Source organism: Pyricularia grisea, chromosome VI, assembly GCF_004355905.1.
Source record: "Pyricularia grisea strain NI907 chromosome VI, whole genome shotgun sequence".
Classification (NCBI taxonomy): Eukaryota; Fungi; Ascomycota; class Sordariomycetes; order Magnaporthales; family Pyriculariaceae; genus Pyricularia; species Pyricularia grisea.
This window is the reverse complement of record NC_044974.1, coordinates 222,040-239,982: the sequence shown is the minus strand read 5'-3', so window position 1 is coordinate 239,982 and position 17,943 is coordinate 222,040. Positions and strand designations below refer to the sequence as shown.

Here is a 17,943-nt window from a genome sequence, read left to right as displayed (position 1 = left end):
GGGGGGGGGGGGGGGGGGGGGGGGGGGGGTCCCTAGCTGGGTGCGGAAATATGCCAGTCATCATGGTTACATCATGTTACCAGAGGAAAGGAAAAGGGAAAGAAAAAGGTTCCTGCAGCGCCTGTCATCAACGTGGAAGTGTCGTGGTCTTGGGATAGATTCGCGAGTTTCTTTTTTTGGTCTTATAGTTCCAGTATACTTTCTTCAACTGCATGAGACGAATGTATCTGTTTTCTGTCACTTTGCCGCTTTTGGTAAAGACAGGGGGGAAATCAGATTTGTGGACATAAAAGGAAAATAGATGCATATAGAAATACGACCGCCCGGCATCGAATAGGGTTTGTTGACACCAAAAAGAATGCTACCTTGTACAGTACCTACCTAACAAGCTTGACTACATACCTAAGGCAGGTACCTAACGCGCAATGAAGCAAGAGGCCCGCAAGCAACAAAAGCCGAGGTTGAAGTTGGATTGAATCGGGAAATTGTTTGCGGGGTCATGAACCTGCGAGGAGAAAGTGGAGTGAGCTTGAGTGGGGCATAAAGTACCTTCATTTCCCCGTGGAGAACCCAAGCTAGGTCGAGGTAGGTAGGTACATACCTAGCTAGTAACCTTACCCTAGGTACCTTGGCTTGCTTACCGGGAGGCGAAGGGACACCTACCTTAGCAAATCTCAAGTTGATACTTTACTTTTGACCATGCTGTGTAAGGCGTAGTCTGAAGTGAAGATTTCCGCCTCGAGAATGCCATGATCGATTTCCTGTAGGTAGAGACTTTAGTTTAGATCGAATTTATTTATACTTTTTATTGGATAGTTTTCTTGGTTTCTCCGAAATCATCGTGTTACAGTTTTCTCCTTCTCTGCCCCTTAATGCCTTTTAAGTTGAGATCGGCTTCATTTCTTAATATTCTCGTGGTTGAGCTATATTGTAAGATATTAACAGTGGTAAATAACCAACAAACTCATGCGCTGGTCCAGTGATTACCTTTGGTCATCTGCAAGTGAGGAAGGTGTTATTTGAAGTTATCCACTGCATGGCAACTTTTCGAAGATCATGGCTCCTCTCGAACCAAACTAGAGAAAAGGGGAACAAACCACATGTGCGATTTCCCCGCACGAGTTAACGATGCTTGCTACCCGCAGTACGTGCCAAGGTGCCTAACTTGCCGCATACTGGGGAGGGGGCCTATACTCGTCCCCCGGTAATATGCGTGCGGGTTTTGGCACCACTAACATAAATCTCGCTGCAGTGAATCGCCCCTGGAACCAATTTCCCCATGCAGCCCAAGATAGAAAGTCGTGGTTCTTTTTGATTTTTTTTCCCGAAGGGGGGAAGATGAACAGTAGTAACTTATGCAAGTTCACAGTGCAGGTTTACCACCCTGCCAAGCCGGGAGAATCTGGTTTTCCCACCAAAGACACCACGGTCCATCCTGCTCCTTTAGGAAAATGGATACAATATCGTCACGTAAATGATCCCAAAAGGGGTGCCAAATATCCGCTATGGGGGTGACGACAGTTGAAAGTAGTTTGCAATTTCACATGACAACTGTGACATGACAACGCTGTATGTATGAGTCGAATCGAACACGTCGAATAGTATAAAGACAGGATGGACGATCTCGGTTCTTCTCGCAAAGTTGCATTGATGCGACAGGTCTTTGCTGTTACCTGCTGCTGCAACTTTTCCTGTGCGTGCCGACCAGACACACCGCCAGCATGTTCTTCGCCTCCTCCATTCTCACACTCGGCCTCCTGCTTGCCGAGGGTGCGTTTGCCGCCCCGACTTCGGAGACGCGACAGGCCCAATCGGGCTTCGTGAGCGTCGAGGGAGAAAAGTTCAAGCTTGACGGCAAGGACTTTTACTTTGCCGGCACAAATGCCTACTATTTCCCCTTCAGCGGCGTAAGAATTGATTCTGAAAACCCATACTATGTAAGAAATAAGTATATCAGCTGCTAACGCAACGCAACATACAAAAAACAGTCCCAAACAGATGTCGAGAATGGAATGACGCAGGCCAGGAACGCTGGTCTGAACGTCGTCCGTACTTGGGGCTTCAATGACAAGAACCGCACCACCAACTCCGGCGGCCTACCCCAGTACGGGGCGGACAGCAACCCCACGTTCCAGTACTTCAACGGCAACCAGGACTCCACCATTGACGTTACTCCCTTTGACAAGGTCGTCAATGCCGCAACCAAGACTGGCATGAAGCTCGTAGTGGCCCTGACCAACAATTGGGCAGACTACGGCGGCATGGACGTGTACACTATCAACTACGGTGGAAAGTACCACGATGATGTAAGACCTTCTCCAATTTTTAGCCACTCCCGTCCTCAAAACTCCAACTAACGCACTCGGCCTCCACCGCAGTTCTACACCGTCCCCCAGATCAAGGACGCCTTCAAGCGCTACATCCGCGCCATTGTGACGCGCTACGCCGACAGCCCCGCCATCATGGCCTGGGAGCTCGCAAACGAGCCCCGCTGCGGCGCCGACTCGGTCCGCAACCTCCCGCGCGGCCCCAGCTGCACCCCGGACACCATCACAGCCTGGATCGACGAGATGTCGACCTTCGTCAAGTCCATCGACAGCAAGCACCTCGTAACCTGGGGCGGCGAGGGCGGCTTCAACTGGTCGGGCCAGAGCGACGGCTTCTACAACGGCTACGACGGCGGTGACTTTGACCACGAGCTCTCGCTCCCCAACGTCGACTTTGGCGTCTTCCACAGCTACCCGGACTGGTGGACAAAGACGATCGACTGGGTCGACCAGTGGATCCGCGACCACGCCGCCAGCGGCTGCAAGGCCGGCAAGCCCGTCGTCCACGAGGAGTACGGCTGGCTGACCAACGAGGCGAGGCAGCAGAACCTGGGCCGCACCGCCCCCGAGACCCGAACCGAGGTCCTCTCCAGGTGGCAGAAGATCCAGGTCGAGGAGAAGATGCCCGACATGTTTTGGCAGTTTGGCTGGAGCGGATACTCATACGGCAAGAACCACGACGACGGCTTCACCATATACCTGGAGGATGCAGAGGCCCAACCGTTGATTAGGGACCACGCTGCCGCCATGAATGCTCTTAATAACTAAGTCGGATCTTTTTTTTCCGAGGGTGGGATTCGGAGCCTGATGGGTTGAGGTTGTCTCACCTGCCTGTCTTGAGCTATATCCTTGTACCATGAATATGAATGAATTCTATCTGTAACTTGATTTTCGTGAATCTTAATGATAAGTGACTTAATATGATCTTCTTGCAAGCGAAATTGGTGTCTTATGGCAGAGTAAACTCCGTGAAGCTCCAAGATACATTTGATAATCAGGTTGTATTGAGCGTGTATATGTTGAAGTAAATAGATTAGAGCTCCGAGCACGAGTGGCCAAGTTTCTATAGCTTATCATAATGCCAGATAACCTCTTGCCAGACGCCTGTGTTTGCAAGATGCGGTACCAGTGATAGAGACCGCTGGGGCTGACTGAGTATCAAATATCTACTTCCTAACAACATGCACTTCCTGTTTCTCGGCTCCTGTCTCTCCTCGTATCAAGTAAGAACAGCGGCTAGCACGTGGACACATCTTTGTTACCAGGAGGATCGGCTTCGACATTATTTGATACCCTATTATACATAGCACAATGCATTGGAACCGGTAGACGTAGAAATCAAAACTGCCCCAGACTAGTCAACAGACTTCCCTGAAAGCCCAGCGATAAGCTGTCTTTGAAATCTCTATGTGTGTATCAATGGTTCTACCTGAATTATATCTGCCCGACTTGCAAAAAGATCCACACAGTGACCGGGTCCCTGGTGCTAGATCAAAACCTCAATAGTCAGCTGGCCCAAGCTACAAGCATCACTGCGAATATAGAGTACGGATGCAGGACGGTGGCCATGGAATGCCCACCATCTTGTCTTTGACTGGCCTTCATCTGGGGTAGCACAAGTCACGGCATGTATCACGACAGCATCATTCAAAGAATCATTCACACATGCCAATGTAAGCAAGTTGCAAGACTCCCATAGCAAAACCACGACTTGTATTGACCTTGGTAACTTTCCGCCTACTGCTATTCTAGTTACGGAATCCGGCATAGATCTCTCCGATCAGGCTCAGCTCTGGGCCAGCGCCCACCAGCATGTGGTGGTCGTTGGTCGTGATGCCAAAGTATGCGTAGCGCTCTACGCAGTTGTTGGCATCGAGCCAGGGCAGGACCTCCCGGAGGAAGGAGATCATCTCCTCCTCGGTGCCGAGTCCCTGGAACTGTTGGAGAAAAGAGGGTAATATTATTAGAATCTTCTTTGAGAATTAATTGGGATTAGGTGAGAAATCAAATCACTTACCTCGGTCAGCCAGACCTTGCGAGGATGAGCGAGCGTGCAGACTCGGTCGATCCAGTTCTTGAAGTCGTCGACGTAGGCGGCCTTATTGTACCAGTGAACGGCAACAAAGTCCACGTGACAGGCTTCGTGGAGGTCGCAGTTGTAGAGGAATGTGTTGAGCCACCTGAAAACATAAGAATAAATCAACATTGGAATCAAGATCTGTATCAAACCCTGAAGGAATTGAAGGTCTTATTGCGAGAACTTACTCGTATCCTCCGTTGGTGACAGCCGGGGAGCCGATAAGAGCCCTTCCGATGAACTGCTCAAAGTAGTACTGGTGCCAGGCGATAGCGGTTCCAACGTCCATGTTTGCTTGGGCGGGATGGTCGGGCTCGTTGAAGCTGAGGACGTGGGTGGTTTTGACACCACTGAGTTGGTCACCGCTGTCGACCCATTTCCAGGCATTGGGAGAAAACTAGAACAAGTGTTTTGCAATTAGTTGTTTGAAAAAAAAAGAAGAGAATCAAGCTCTAGCGAAGAGGGCTTGTGAGCACATACCACATCTGGAAGTTCCATCTTGATTCCCCAAAGCATTGGACCGAACTCAATCTCGTTGGTCGTCTGCCAGGTGTCCGAGTACCAGTTGTAGCCCCAGTTAATCATTGCCGAATGACTGAATCCACTGATATCCACTCCATCATTGAATGCAAGGCCTCTCTTTGCATCGAGCATTGCTGTAGCAGTGCAAGCGCTTTGCTTGAAGAATCCAACAGCCACGATGTTTGTCAGAAGAACCAGACCAAAGGCGGAGCCAAGCGCAGCTGCCGACGTCTCTTGAACAACCACACCCAAAAGAAGGGCGTTGACGAGGAACTGCATAAAGCCCTTGGGCCAAGCAGTGGCGTAGAGCTTAATCAACTCACGTCTCTGAGGGGACTCGATCTTTGAAGCCTCTTCTAGCTTGGTGAGGCGATCTAGCTCTTGCTTCTTCATTGCAGATTCGTCGATGAACTTGACGAGGCTCGAGAACTGGCGCACACTGTTCGCGAGCTTCTCAATAGTGACTTTGCGAGCCTCTGGGTCAATGGGTAGATTTGGAATGTCCACAACCGCACGATGGAGAGTGCCGCCATTCTCGACAACAGACAGTAGCTGGGTAGGGATCGGTGCAGTGCTGTGGTACAAGACAGTCGGCGCTGCATTGGAGGGACCTTGACTAGTTTCCTGAGCAGTGGGAGTCTCCTCGGCGATTTCATCCGTTGGATTCTCTTCTTGCACGTTCACCTGGGTATCAGACTCCTCAGTATCTGAGATCGTCACCACAGTTGCAGTCTTTGATTCGGAAGAGTTCTCGGCAGGGGCTTGGCCAAAAGACTGAGTGGCAGGTTCTCCGATGGATGCCTCGTCACGCGCCTTGGATGAGAGCTTGGCAGCGCGCTGCTTCTTGGATTTCTTGCTTGGTGCCATGGTGTCGTAGTTTTTGTTTTTGTTGTGAGAAATGATAGAATGTGAAATCGGGAAAAGTTTTTTATGCTTGGAAGATGTAGATAGCTTCGCAAAACCAAGAGATGACAGGAAAGTCAAGAAGAAACAAATTTCTTAAACAAAGTCGAGTATTCAGTGCAATGGTGATAACAAGATCGATATGAGATTCCAATGCTTAGGTGAGCAGGAAAATCAACATCAGATTGAGCGGGAGTATCAGATAAAGAATAAAGGAAAAAGAACTGTTGTTGGAGAGGAAATAAAAGATCTGAGGACAAGAAAGAAGTGAGGAAAGTGAACCAACGGGTGGTGGAAAGAGTACTTGGGCCTTGTTATATTAACAAGTGGGGCACAGATTCATCTCAGATCCCGTTCACAAAGTAGGAAGGAACGAAGTAGAGATCGATTGATTAAGCGGGAGAGGATGGGAATCACAAGGCTAGGGTTTGTTGAGGGCACGAGGGACGCGGGGCCCCGAGGGGAGGTAGGAAGACGAGAGGTGCCTCAGGCTTTGCAGCGCTCCAATGAAGGACCACTCAGGTACTGACGAGCAGGGTGACTTCGCTACGGGAGTGAGATCCCAACTGACCACCAGTATCACTTGTATTCATCTGGATGCCTGAAGTCGAACCTCAGGTGGGCCATGCAAGTCTACCTCGCCTGCTTGGAGCTCCTAGTTTAGACGCTGAATTATCTTGGTGGCAACGCTTTGCTAGACTGGATGCAGAATCAATAATGACGAAGATTATAGGTCTGTCCTAGATGTAGAACCGAATGACGATACTACCAAACACTGATTGGGATGCACTCAAACTATATAATTTCCCCAAGTCTGATCCCAATAACATAGCGCTTTTGATGCCAAATCTACCATCTCAGAACCTCTGTCGTCTCCAAGTCAAGCCTCTACTTGATGGCAGCTTGCGATACCTACTCAAGGTACCTAGATACCTAGGTAGCTACCTACCCATCGTATCCACGCAGGCATGTGGCCGTCTCACTGGACTTGAGCCCTTTCCCGTCGTTGTAAGTTGTCGCAGTTACAGTGCAAAGATTTGCACTGTGCCCAGGCACGTTTAGTTTGTTCTTGGCGTTGCGAAACTTTGATTGGAGAACCTGGAGATGGAGAGCTCATTCGTCCATCAACAGCATGTCCCCTGTTTGTTTCCATAGAAACACTTTGATTAGCGCCAGACTGCGCTACAGTGCTATTCTTTGTTGGACTCAAGCCTTACGCGAACTTTTGTTGCGCCTTGAAACGTACGACTTCCATCATCTCCCTTTAATCAAGCCTTCACGCATTCATTAGCTGCAGTCTTTGTTCTCACGCTTTACGACATCAAGATCATATTGAATTCGCCTGGAAGAGCGACAGACGAGACCACCACTGTGGCAGTAGTCATGCTCCGCCCCGGCCTGAAAGCGCAGCCCTGATTGTCTTTTGAGGCTCTGAAGTTGAAGGAAGTATACGTATTCCTCAGCAGTGCTATTTGAAATGAGACCTTGTTTGTTGCTGATAACCAGGCCTCGACAGCATAGGTACCAAATTCTCTCACTCCTCAGCCTGCAGCAAGGCTGTGGTAACGCCAACATCACAAAGCACGAGTAAACCAACTCAACAGCCCAAGCCGAGCAGTTGTATCGTCAGCAATATCTACTTGACGCGCATTAAGTCTATACTGGCCGAGCTTAAAGTACAAAGGATAGCTCTTCTAAAAATGGACATCTCGAAGTTACAGGGCAGCCCGGCCCGAGCTTTTCTTGTGAAGCACCCTCTCCTACCAAGGACCCAAAGTCTAGACGAGGGAATGTCTTGACATCGATCTCTCAGCTTTTGCAACCGATATCTTGTGGTCATCCCTCCGTCGAAATGCAGACTATCACCAGAGGCGGGCGACTCGGAGTGTGTTCTCAGGGAAAAAGCAGGAACACACTGCTGAGAGGTTGTAGATTGGATGGTCGAAATGGTGCTAGTCTGGTCAAGCGTGAGCGTAGTTGACGAACAAACCGTTGGCGGGGAGCGCCTGTTCCCATGCCACGTCAGATGGGCATGGGCTCAAGATAGCTATACGGAACACTACAGCTAGCTGCGAAATGATGGCCCCTGGAGTCAAGCATGCAGTAGCTTGTTTATCATCAAGAGCAAAGGGATGCTGAAGCCGTCCCCGTGGCACCAAGAAGATCCCGAAAGCGATTACCCGTGCGATAAGCTTTGAATTTGTAGCTCCCTGGAGACCAAGAAACTGTCCATACACCGTGATATACTTTCCCTTAGAAATAACTCTCTTCGACCTTCGCTCATACTTATACTGCTTCTGGGGCTTTACACAGATATGTGACTTGTAGTTGGGGCTTTCTAGCCCACTCGCTGAGTATCTCCATAATGCCGCAGCCATGCTCTCATCTCGTCCAGACAAACCGACAGTGGCCGTAGCTAAAGATACGTGTCCGATGGTACTACAAAGGGATTCTAAATTGATACGGTATCTGGGCTGGGCCCCTTTGATTCAAAGTGGATGTGGCAGAAGTCTTAATCTGGTGCAGTCCTCCTTGTCATGACCAAGATATAGCCCGGAAGGCTGCACTGGTTATCTTTATTTAATTCCCCTCTGCATCTTAATTATACTCACGGAGAATCAGTGATGTACTCTTTTTCAACAAAATATATCCCCAGCTTCATGAGGCTGTCGCTGAACACTACGGTGTGGCGAGAGCTGTAAGAAGGTGGTTGGGAGATTTGTGGCATCATTGTAGCGGGATATCGAGTCAGGGCTTCTGTCTTCCATACAAACATAGCAAACGATTCATAGAGCACCATCGTATGTTCGAGATGTGAGTATGCGGCTCTTGAGAAGACTCTTCGCTGATTTCCGCCAAGGAGCACGGGCTCATAGCATCTGTAAACCACTGCATCTATGACATGTTCTGCGTAGAGAATATAATTGATGATGCTTGCTTGCTGTTGCCAAAGGGGCTGTTCTTCAGGTTAGGTAATGTCGAAAGTTGCATCATTCTGGAAGCGGCGGTGCTTCAGAGTAAGGGGAGCACGCACTCTTGTGACCTGGAAGAATTCACGCCAGTCTGAAAGCTTCAACAAACAGAAATCTTTTGTCAGTTCTACGTGCGCGTTGCAGGTTCGTTTGAATTTTCTTTGTTTGCTCGGTGCCGAAACCATTCGTTTTCTGACAAGCTTGGAGGCTCAGTTCTCCAATGAGCTTGGCGGGAGCCATGGCGGAAAATTGTAAAATATTTGGTCGTTTTAGCTTGAACTATCGGAAAGAGGGCGGAAAATGGTAAGTTGACTAGGTACCTCTCTAGGGAGGTTGTTGTTGTTTGTTGTCAACCATGGCTTCGTGCTCTTTGCCTAGCGTCGTTTGAGAAACTACAAGAACACAAGATGAAACATGCACCTGAGCCGCATCTTGATTCCTTAGGCTTCGTTCTAGTTGAAAAGATATGTTTTTTTTTCTTTTGGTTTTGAACTGTTACTATTTTATCTCTAACATGCCAGTCAGACAACAAACAGATGGGTGGATATTGATAGAATGCGCAAGCCAAGCCAAAAGTCAACCGCTCTTCATAACTCCGAACGCCGCGCTTGCCAGAAAGTGGCGAATTGATGAGAAAATTAGACCAAAAAGGCAAGAAAATGGCCGAAATCTCCTCCAAAATAACAAAGGAAAACAAGTTTTATCACAGATCATATCATATCAGATCTCGACTTCTCGTGAATACAGGACCCCCCATGGGTTCCGTCGCCGGCCTAGACCATTCCTTGGTCATGTCATGCAAGTAGATGGCATCCGCGTCCAAATTCCTCAGGTAGGCACCCTCGTCGCTCCTCATCTGCCTTTGATGGCCAAAGCTCGTTGGGGTCATACTTGGCTCGCTTTGTTCGCCTTGGCTGTTTTCTCCGCTGACAAAATCCCAGTTTCTTTGTATCGTTCTCGGGCTTATTTCGATGTCATCGTCAAACCTGAAAGCTCTTGCCTCGAATGGCACCAACGGAAAACCTCGACACTCCTCGTCCCCATCCCCGACCTGTCCGTCCTGAAACTTCACCATCCGGCCGCTATCGACCTTGCCGAGCGTCATGTTGATCCTCATATTGCCACTTGACCCTCGGTCCGGTCCCTTTTCCTGCTCCAGATTCAACCGCTCGTTCCCCGCCACCGAAGAAGGCATTGGCGGCGGCGTTTCCGCCCTCAACTGTGCCAGCGTCTCTTCGTACGCCTGCCTCGGCGACTTTGCCGACGACATACCTCGGAGGTTCCGCGACGACGATCCACCCTCTCCGCGGCCCTGGGTGCCCGCCTCCAACCCGTTCACAAATTCCGGACCGGCAGCGTTTTGCTCAGTCGTCACCTCGATGAGGCGGTTCAGTATGGTGAACTCGAGTTTGAGTTTGACGCTGTAAAGGAGGCCCTTGTAGCTCGTCTGAATGCCGTAGAGGTCGGCGTACTGCAGCGCCAGCAACGGAGCGTCGAGCAGGATGATCAAGATGCTGATGTAAACGAGGTGCGTCAGGACGCACCTCCAAGTCGCGTACCCGATTCTGCCCAGGTTGCGTCCTTCTTCTTCTCCTCCGCTGCCACTGCTCATGGTACCACTGCTGCTGGTGTTGTTATCGCAGCCGCTTTGCCTAGGGTTATCCTTTGCACGCCGGAGCAGCATGGCTGTCTCGTAAATGTATAGGCTCGAGATGATGAGCTCCTGGACGGAGAAGATTGTGAGCTGTATGCGCTCAAAGATGGCGTATGGCTTCACAAATTGCTTGGGATTTTGGCTGTTGACGCCGAATATGAGCACCGACACGCCACCGTGACAGATTATGGCGTCGACGATGATCATGATGAGAACGGCGCGCTGCCGGCGGCGGTCGTACATGACCAGGTGCAGCCGCGACCACAACACGAAGCTCTGACCAGTTACCATGCCGCACCACCCAAAGTAGACGACGGCGGCGAATACCATGCTGAGATCATGGCGGTTGGCAAAGAACTTTAACAGGAAGCCGACAGAGTAGGGGATGATGCAGACGGTCGAGACGATGAATGACCAAAAGTACAGCCCGCTCCGGCGCTTAAAGGTCGTATAGATTATGAAGAGTAGCTCGAACACGTTGTACAGCGCCACGCTCAAGAAGATCATGGAGACCTTGGCATCGATGCCAATCGGAGGGTTTACCGAAGTCATTCCATTGTGTTCGACGTAGTTGTAATCCATATTTGGCGGGCTTCTTATTATTGTTCTTGCTCCCGCCCTGCTCGTTTTCTTTCTTGTTCTTGGCTCGCGTAATTGCCGACTGATTCTATGGGTGTCATATCGCTGGATTCCGCTTCGCGTTGCCGAGCTTCCCCATCGAAAATGACTACCCGGGCCTTTGGTGACAAGGCGATAGGAGTCAAATGATGATTAAGAGTCGTACTCAGACTTGGCGTCTATTAATCTTCGCTAGGTGAACTGACAGCCTCAAGGCTCAATCGAGTCATACGTACAGTCTAGGCGAAATAGAGCAGATACTGTGACATAATCCCAACTTAACGACAAAGGTTGAAGGGACAAGAGGGAAACAAAAGCTGTTTGCGTACACTGAGGGCCGAAGTGCTCAAGCCAGCTTACTTACAAAGTTCCCGAAGAGCAGGGAAATTTTGGCCGCAATGCCAGCTCAACTACAGAGACGCCAAGGGGGGGGGTTTATTATGCTACTACGAGGTACATATGCGCCTCTTTGCCATGAACGGGGAGCCGGTGAACCAGGTTCTACCCAAAATTTGGGGACGTTCCACCTCCAGCGTTGCATGCCGCTCCTTACCCCATATCACCGGAGTACGCTTGCTTTGCCTGCGGGGCTGAGAGATCGTTCTATTTTTTCAAGCTCGGCATTTGAAACCGAAACATGGGACGGATGACCTCTACATAGTACCATGACCTACGATCTGGATGCAGGACCCACAGGTCCAGACCACCCTATGCCAATTGTAGACACCCAAGAGACAAAAACTCTACAATGTCGAAGGGTGATGCTGGCAACACGACTGGACCTTCCTAGAAAGATTGTTCTGGTGTGCATCCAGAACAATGTCGTTATCTGGGTGTTGAGTAGATGGCAGCCCAAGGACGCTCCCCGCATCCTACGGGGACACATGTTGACGGAAAAAATATTGATGCATTATCGCGCGGAAGTATAAAATTTTGCGCCTGAGTTGGTTTGGATTCCCGGCCCATTCATCCTGGATTGCGCCAAAGCCAATCGTCATCTAAACGATGTCGAAGGATAAATTTCTGTCTCAACTGAGCATCCACAGCCATTTGAAGACTGGCTGACATGTTGCTGACCTAGACAAGTTTGGAGAAAGAAGGGGAAAAAAAAAGTTTTTATCACGGTAGGTAATGGAAGTTTTCTTCAAAACCTGATTGCCTGTACCGATCTCCTAAAGTATACCGACCACATGGCTGTCCAGAATAGTTCATCGCTACGACGAGTTTTGAGGATGAACCGAGAATCTGGTAAAAGCCGAGCTTCCCGTTATGAGGTCGTGGTCCTGACAAGAGGGAACTCTGATCAAAATTCACTTTGGCTAACGAAATTTGCGCTTGAATGCAGAGCTTGCCACCATGGCATGAGCCGCCATGTGTCAATTACTCGTGTTATCACCATCCTTAAAGTCTAGCGGCCGATGAGCAAGAATAAAGATTGATTGATAGATCGTCGAAATCCAAGACAGTCCCTAGAGAAAACCTATAAACTTTGGTGATAAAAAAAGGGTAGAAGTGTGTATAAAAAAAGTTTTGTTTGCGTGATTTCTTGCACATTAGCCCCACGTGAGTCTTTAAAGCGGAAGCTTGGCACTAAGCTAGCTTTTTACCAGCGTGATCATCTACTACGCAATCATATGAAGGCATTAACAATGTTTCTAGTTTTTATGTTATCCTTTTAATTGGGATGACCGGCAATGCGGGCCATGCAGTAAAAACGTCAAATATCCAATTACATATAATACTCAATGCATTATGCCAATGCTCATAGCCTTCTTTATCTATTTTTAGATGCTACGTCCACGCAAGATATCCGCAGCACTCAGCCCGTTTTGATGTTTTACGTGCTCCGCTATAATTTTGTTTCTTGACGACCTTCACGGTTTCTTACAAATCCAAACCCCGGAAATTACGTGGCTCAGCGACCTACAGGGTAAGTTGGAGGAACCCTCCCACATGGTTCGACTCAAGCATCCTTCCGCAGTTGCCATACGTGCTTCTCTCCCCCACCAACGTCACTTTGAAGGGTCTCGTAACCTGTTTTTTTATTAACTATTAGCTTCGTAGATTTTCTAGTGTTACATCGATGGAAAAACACCAAATATAGAATGAGTTGAAATTGTTGATTCGTCGCTTGAAACAAAGACGGGCAGTGCGCATCACGGAGGGTAGTGTTGTAGGGCAGAAGGCAAATTGGTAGGGCTCGAACAGCCCCAGCGTTTGGTTGCCAAAATAAAACCTAAAACATGCTATTGCATAGTCACTACTCTATCATAGGACTTCTCGATGTTAGGGATAAATAGCCCCCAAGTTTAGAAATATCAGCCTGGTCATGATGGGTGCATGAATAGAAAAGAATTAAATACAAATATGACGAAAGTAACGATTGACCAACAATACAAACCATTTAGACGGTATACAAAAAAATCTCGACCTCAAAAGCAGAAGCCAACCGTTGGGCATTAGTGCCTGCGTCACAGGGACGAGAAGGCAATCCATACACATGCCTACCTTACCTACTCGACCCTACCTTACCTACCCGACCCAACCTTTACCTACTGCGTACCTCTGAAGTCAGCAGCATCATTCTCGCCACCAACAAATAAAACGCTGCCGCTTTCGCAACTACTCTCCAACTTGGTCAAACTTTCAAAAGCAGCAGTGCCGCTCCTAAATCTCAAGTGGCCAGTTGATTGTTGATTGACTTGGAGTTTCCCCACACCTTGCTTAGAGAGGCAGATTGCAACGGTTCACCTTGCTCTCACCAGTCATTCACCAATACAAACGGCGCAAACGATGCACTGACTGGCTTACCTTTCCGGCAAATCATGAATCTTTTCTTGATTGTTTCCACACTGTCAAACCAAGCTTGCTAAAGTTGCTTTCCTGCCAACTTTACCCCCATTTGACTCCCTGCGAGCCTGAGAGGCCGAAAAGTGGCTTTCCATTTCCTCATATTAAGCTTCAAACAAACATCTGCAGTTCATAGCCGACGTAAGTAAGGTGCTTGACAATGAAACCTACACCAGCTTGCCGCAGAACAAACTGCCACGCCGCCGCATCTGCTAACCATGGCAAACATTGCGGTCAAATATGTACTTTAGGACCGGGGCATCCCAGATATAAAAGCCAAGATACCAAGCCAAGCGAGCAACAGATGGTCGAACTCACGGACCATGATCGGCCTCCGCATTTTTCAACCTTCCGCCTGTATCGAGATCAGCGCAGGCCATCAACCCGAGATGACATCATGGAAATAGCTGAACTGTCGAGCTGAAGCCAAAACAAGGTGTCCGGAGGCAGCGAAATTACACCAAGATTCAGGAAGCTGCAGAACAGGACAGAAGAGGGAACAAGATAGAGCACAGAAAGGAAAAGCAGAGGCATGAAACGACGTTCTGTACATCCTCGAATCGCCTATTTTCCCTCTTCTCTCAAGCAAGTTCTTCCCTAAACAACGCAAGATCGTTCACCAAGGCAGCATTGACCCAAGATCCGCACGAGCAAGAAATCAAAAGTCAGGCCAAACCCAGGCTGAGGCCGCATACTCCAATATGACGTTCATGACATGGTGTACTTGAGACTACATCGCCGGATACTATTTGCCTGGCGAGCCTCCACGCAAGTACTCCCAACAGCAAACCGGCCCGTTCAAAGTGCCGGTTCGCGTGGGCAAGTTGGAACTGCCCACTGGCTTTCGCATCCACCCTGGCATATCCGTGGCCTATTTGTCACCTGCACTACCGCTACCAAAGAGGGCTCGTTTGGGAGAAAGCAGATTCCTACAACCCAAGAGAAACACCTACCGCCGGAGACGGAGATGTTATCACAGATATTCGAACAGATCCTACTCATCAAGTGACCAAGGGAAGAGTTGTACGTTACCTGGTCAAGTGGCAGCAGTTGAGTCACCAAGAGAACATGTGGTTATCAGAAAGCGAGATGGCAAGGCCACTTTTACGGTGCATTCCATACCAAGGACCTGTTTGGTGCATTATATATCCTATTTTTCTACTTCTGTTCTTCACGAAAGGGTAAACTGGCGACTGGCAGCGCTGAAAACCCGAATAGCTTTGACGGGATGACTCAGTCCTCGTACTGACTACGTCACTGCCTATATACTTGTCCTATCCACCGGAGGACATGGGAAATCCCATCAAGGAATTAGCTGCTCTTGGCTGGGAATAGTGGCACATCCATCCTCGAGTCCAGGCTCTCATCGCTCTGACGAGCATTCCGGACACCCAGTCCCAGCTGACGCTCAAGCACGCGGGTTGTTTGACATGAGATGCGGCATAGACACATGTCTGCGCTTGCAAAATGGCAGCCAAGTCTCGCCTCGGGAAAAGATCCCGCCGCATACGACCATGAGGGAGGAGCTCAGATATGGCCATCGATACGAGGACTTCATGTAATAGGCAGCGGCTTACTGCACTCGCTGCTCACATTGTCACAATGCAACTTCCATTTTCAAAACGCCAGCAACAAACTATCAGATACCATTCGAGGTTGTGGAAACTTTGAAAGGGCGAACTCAGATTTCCAAACCGCGTTTTTGATAATCAGTCGTGGTGCGAACTTGCCTTGCAAACCGTACTATTCGACATTGAGCATTCAAAAGCCCACACTCTCCAAAGAAATGATATGAGTCGAGGGCATTGACGTCCTTTACGCAAATTATCTACTACTATATATGTCTGAACTGGCTACACCCCTGGGGGAAACGACCCTACCAAACATCCCTTCTATTTTGAGCAGCTTCACAATCCCAACGGCAACTCCGACGCAATACAAATTCTCAGCTTCTCACCGGATTATTGGATGGGCGAAGGACACTGCTACCTCTCTCAACATGAGTTTGGTGGGACTGCTGCCGTTCCTCTCGATGGACTACTTTTTATGGCAGATTATTCATACCTCTGACGACATCAAGGACATGAGCTCGTCTGTTCTACGCAACAAGCTGGCATTCCAGGGAGTTGAGTTCAAGGCATTCACGCAGCTATGTGAGACAGAACATCAAGGGGAGCCTCAGGGAAGCGGAGGCTCGGCCAGGATCCAAAACAGTCGATGCACTCAGATTGCAGAGTGATGACAGTCCCCTGAACTGGATATATATTCAAAGAAATGCAGGATCCCGCCGACGCCGCTATGCCGATGCGGTGTATGAAATGTTGCAACTTGCAAGAGTCTCTGCTGTTCACCCGGGTCGTTGACATACGTCTCGCGGGGAAGAAGGGCAAACGAGTGCTCTTTATGGCACCCGGCCCCTGTGCTCAAACGTAAGCATAGTCTCTTTGACAATACTCGCAATTTTGTCTCAATTTACTGGTTCAAGCTAACATTCAATTATGGTCATAGGCAGTATCCCAGAGAATGCAACCTTCGGCTCCTGTCTGTCAGGCTTCAAGTTGCACAGAAAGAGCGGGACGGGTCGGTCCAAGACTTCATCAGTACAAACACCGAGGTGAATGCGGGCATTTACCGTCCAGATCTGAACAAATTGTGTACCAGCGCGTGGTTCTAGGAGTCGAGCCAGCCCAGCGCCAAGAGCGGCTCAAGACTCGGCTTGCATCGACAAGTCCTGCCGTGGACAAAGTTCATCAACGGCAATGTGGAACCATGTGCCCTAGTCACTCCTCCGCCTCGACGCCCAAAGCCCTTCGCAGACTGGAAGTTCTGAACATCATCACTTCATTGCACGGGAATCATCAAGTCACTGGTGTGTGATGACAACGCCCAATTGCAGATATGGGGGCGTCTCATTCGATTCGACAAAAAACAACAACAGATTATCTCAAGTATGTTCAAAGTGAAAGGAGCCTTGTTCCAGGGAGTGAAGGATGAGATGCATCGCATGGTACGGACTCACAACCGTAAACACTACCACAATCGATAACAAAGTGGCAGCTCTCATTCGAGTTTTCGGTTGCGGGATCGTCTACCTCTCTCAGAGCACGACACAGACCTTATTCCAGCGGGACATTTTATCTTATCCGAGGAAGGATATCTTATACTGAAGATCTAACATCTTTGTATTGCTCTGCAACCGGCATGACTTGACCTACAGTCCCAAGTGGTTGCAACACAATCAATAAGAACATCGAGCCGATCAAACCATCTCTTGTCGAGACGAGCACTCTATTGCAGGTTGATCGTCCTCATCATTCGTTGGAAGCGGCAGAAACAACGCATCCTGTGGGGAAACCCGGAAAGGGGGTCCAAGAAGTTTCCAATGGCGAGAAGTCGCAATGAAGGTGATTTGAATCTTCATCCAGGCGAGGTCCTTGCCCTGAACACCGACATAGTTTCTGTACCCTCTTTGTATTGAGGGACACTTCCAGGAAGACGAGATTCTTGGTTCCGACAAAATCCTGCTCCAGGTACTCCAGGAAAATGCCCCAAGAGTAATACTAGCCAGTAAGTACTCTCCCAAATATCGAAGAATACATTTTGAAAAAAAAAAAAAGAAAAGATATTAAAATCTGGCACTAGTCTCAAGTTCAATCACGGGAATGCATACAAATCAATGGGATTTCTGCAGCTACTTGCTTGCCTATCTGCCTACCTTTTACATGAAGGGGGCATGGTCCTACCCCCATCATTTTTCACTTAACACCAAGATGGGCATTCTACTATGTCAAACCTAGCTCTGCAAGTTCCTACCTTGTTTCTGCTTTCGCATTTTCCAAGCCTATATGAATACCCGGACTGCGAGCCCTGGAAGCTTATACAGTGCCTAATATTCCACATGCAGATTCAGGTTTTCAAACAATCAGTAATCACTGGGCCAGAAATTCACGCCAAAAGCACCTAGCCACTAGCATGAGTCTATTTAGACAACAGCTGCCCCCATATAACGTTGCGTACCCC

General features: G+C 49.0%; 4 protein-coding genes across 4 annotated transcripts; 2 read left to right on the top strand and 2 right to left on the bottom strand.

Annotated features, from left to right (window-relative positions):
• Window positions 1–1,558: 1,558 nt before the first annotated feature.
• Window positions 1,559–3,095, top strand: PgNI_11178 (uncharacterized protein; the record flags this gene model as incomplete). The annotated part of the gene is made up of 4 exons (XM_031131151.1): window positions 1,559–1,569; window positions 1,643–1,907; window positions 1,989–2,306; window positions 2,379–3,095. The coding sequence occupies 4 exons, from the start codon at window positions 1,559–1,561 to the stop codon at window positions 3,093–3,095; spliced, it is 1,311 nt and encodes a 436-aa protein (XP_030976770.1).
• A 980-nt stretch (window positions 3,096–4,075) lies between these two features.
• PgNI_11177 (uncharacterized protein) lies at window positions 4,076–5,793 on the bottom strand (the record flags this gene model as incomplete). Its single annotated transcript, XM_031131150.1, has 4 exons — window positions 4,076–4,264; window positions 4,345–4,507; window positions 4,593–4,801; window positions 4,885–5,793. The coding sequence occupies 4 exons, from the start codon at window positions 5,791–5,793 to the stop codon at window positions 4,076–4,078; spliced, it is 1,470 nt and encodes a 489-aa protein (XP_030977001.1).
• A 3,723-nt stretch (window positions 5,794–9,516) lies between these two features.
• PgNI_11176 (uncharacterized protein) lies at window positions 9,517–11,037 on the bottom strand (the record flags this gene model as incomplete). The annotated part of the gene is made up of 1 exon (XM_031131149.1): window positions 9,517–11,037. The coding sequence occupies one exon, from the start codon at window positions 11,035–11,037 to the stop codon at window positions 9,517–9,519; it is 1,521 nt and encodes a 506-aa protein (XP_030977002.1).
• A 5,160-nt stretch (window positions 11,038–16,197) lies between these two features.
• PgNI_11175 (uncharacterized protein) lies at window positions 16,198–16,597 on the top strand (the record flags this gene model as incomplete). Its single annotated transcript, XM_031131148.1, has 2 exons — window positions 16,198–16,352; window positions 16,432–16,597. The coding sequence occupies 2 exons, from the start codon at window positions 16,198–16,200 to the stop codon at window positions 16,595–16,597; spliced, it is 321 nt and encodes a 106-aa protein (XP_030976999.1).
• Between the last annotated feature and the right edge of the window lie 1,346 nt (window positions 16,598–17,943).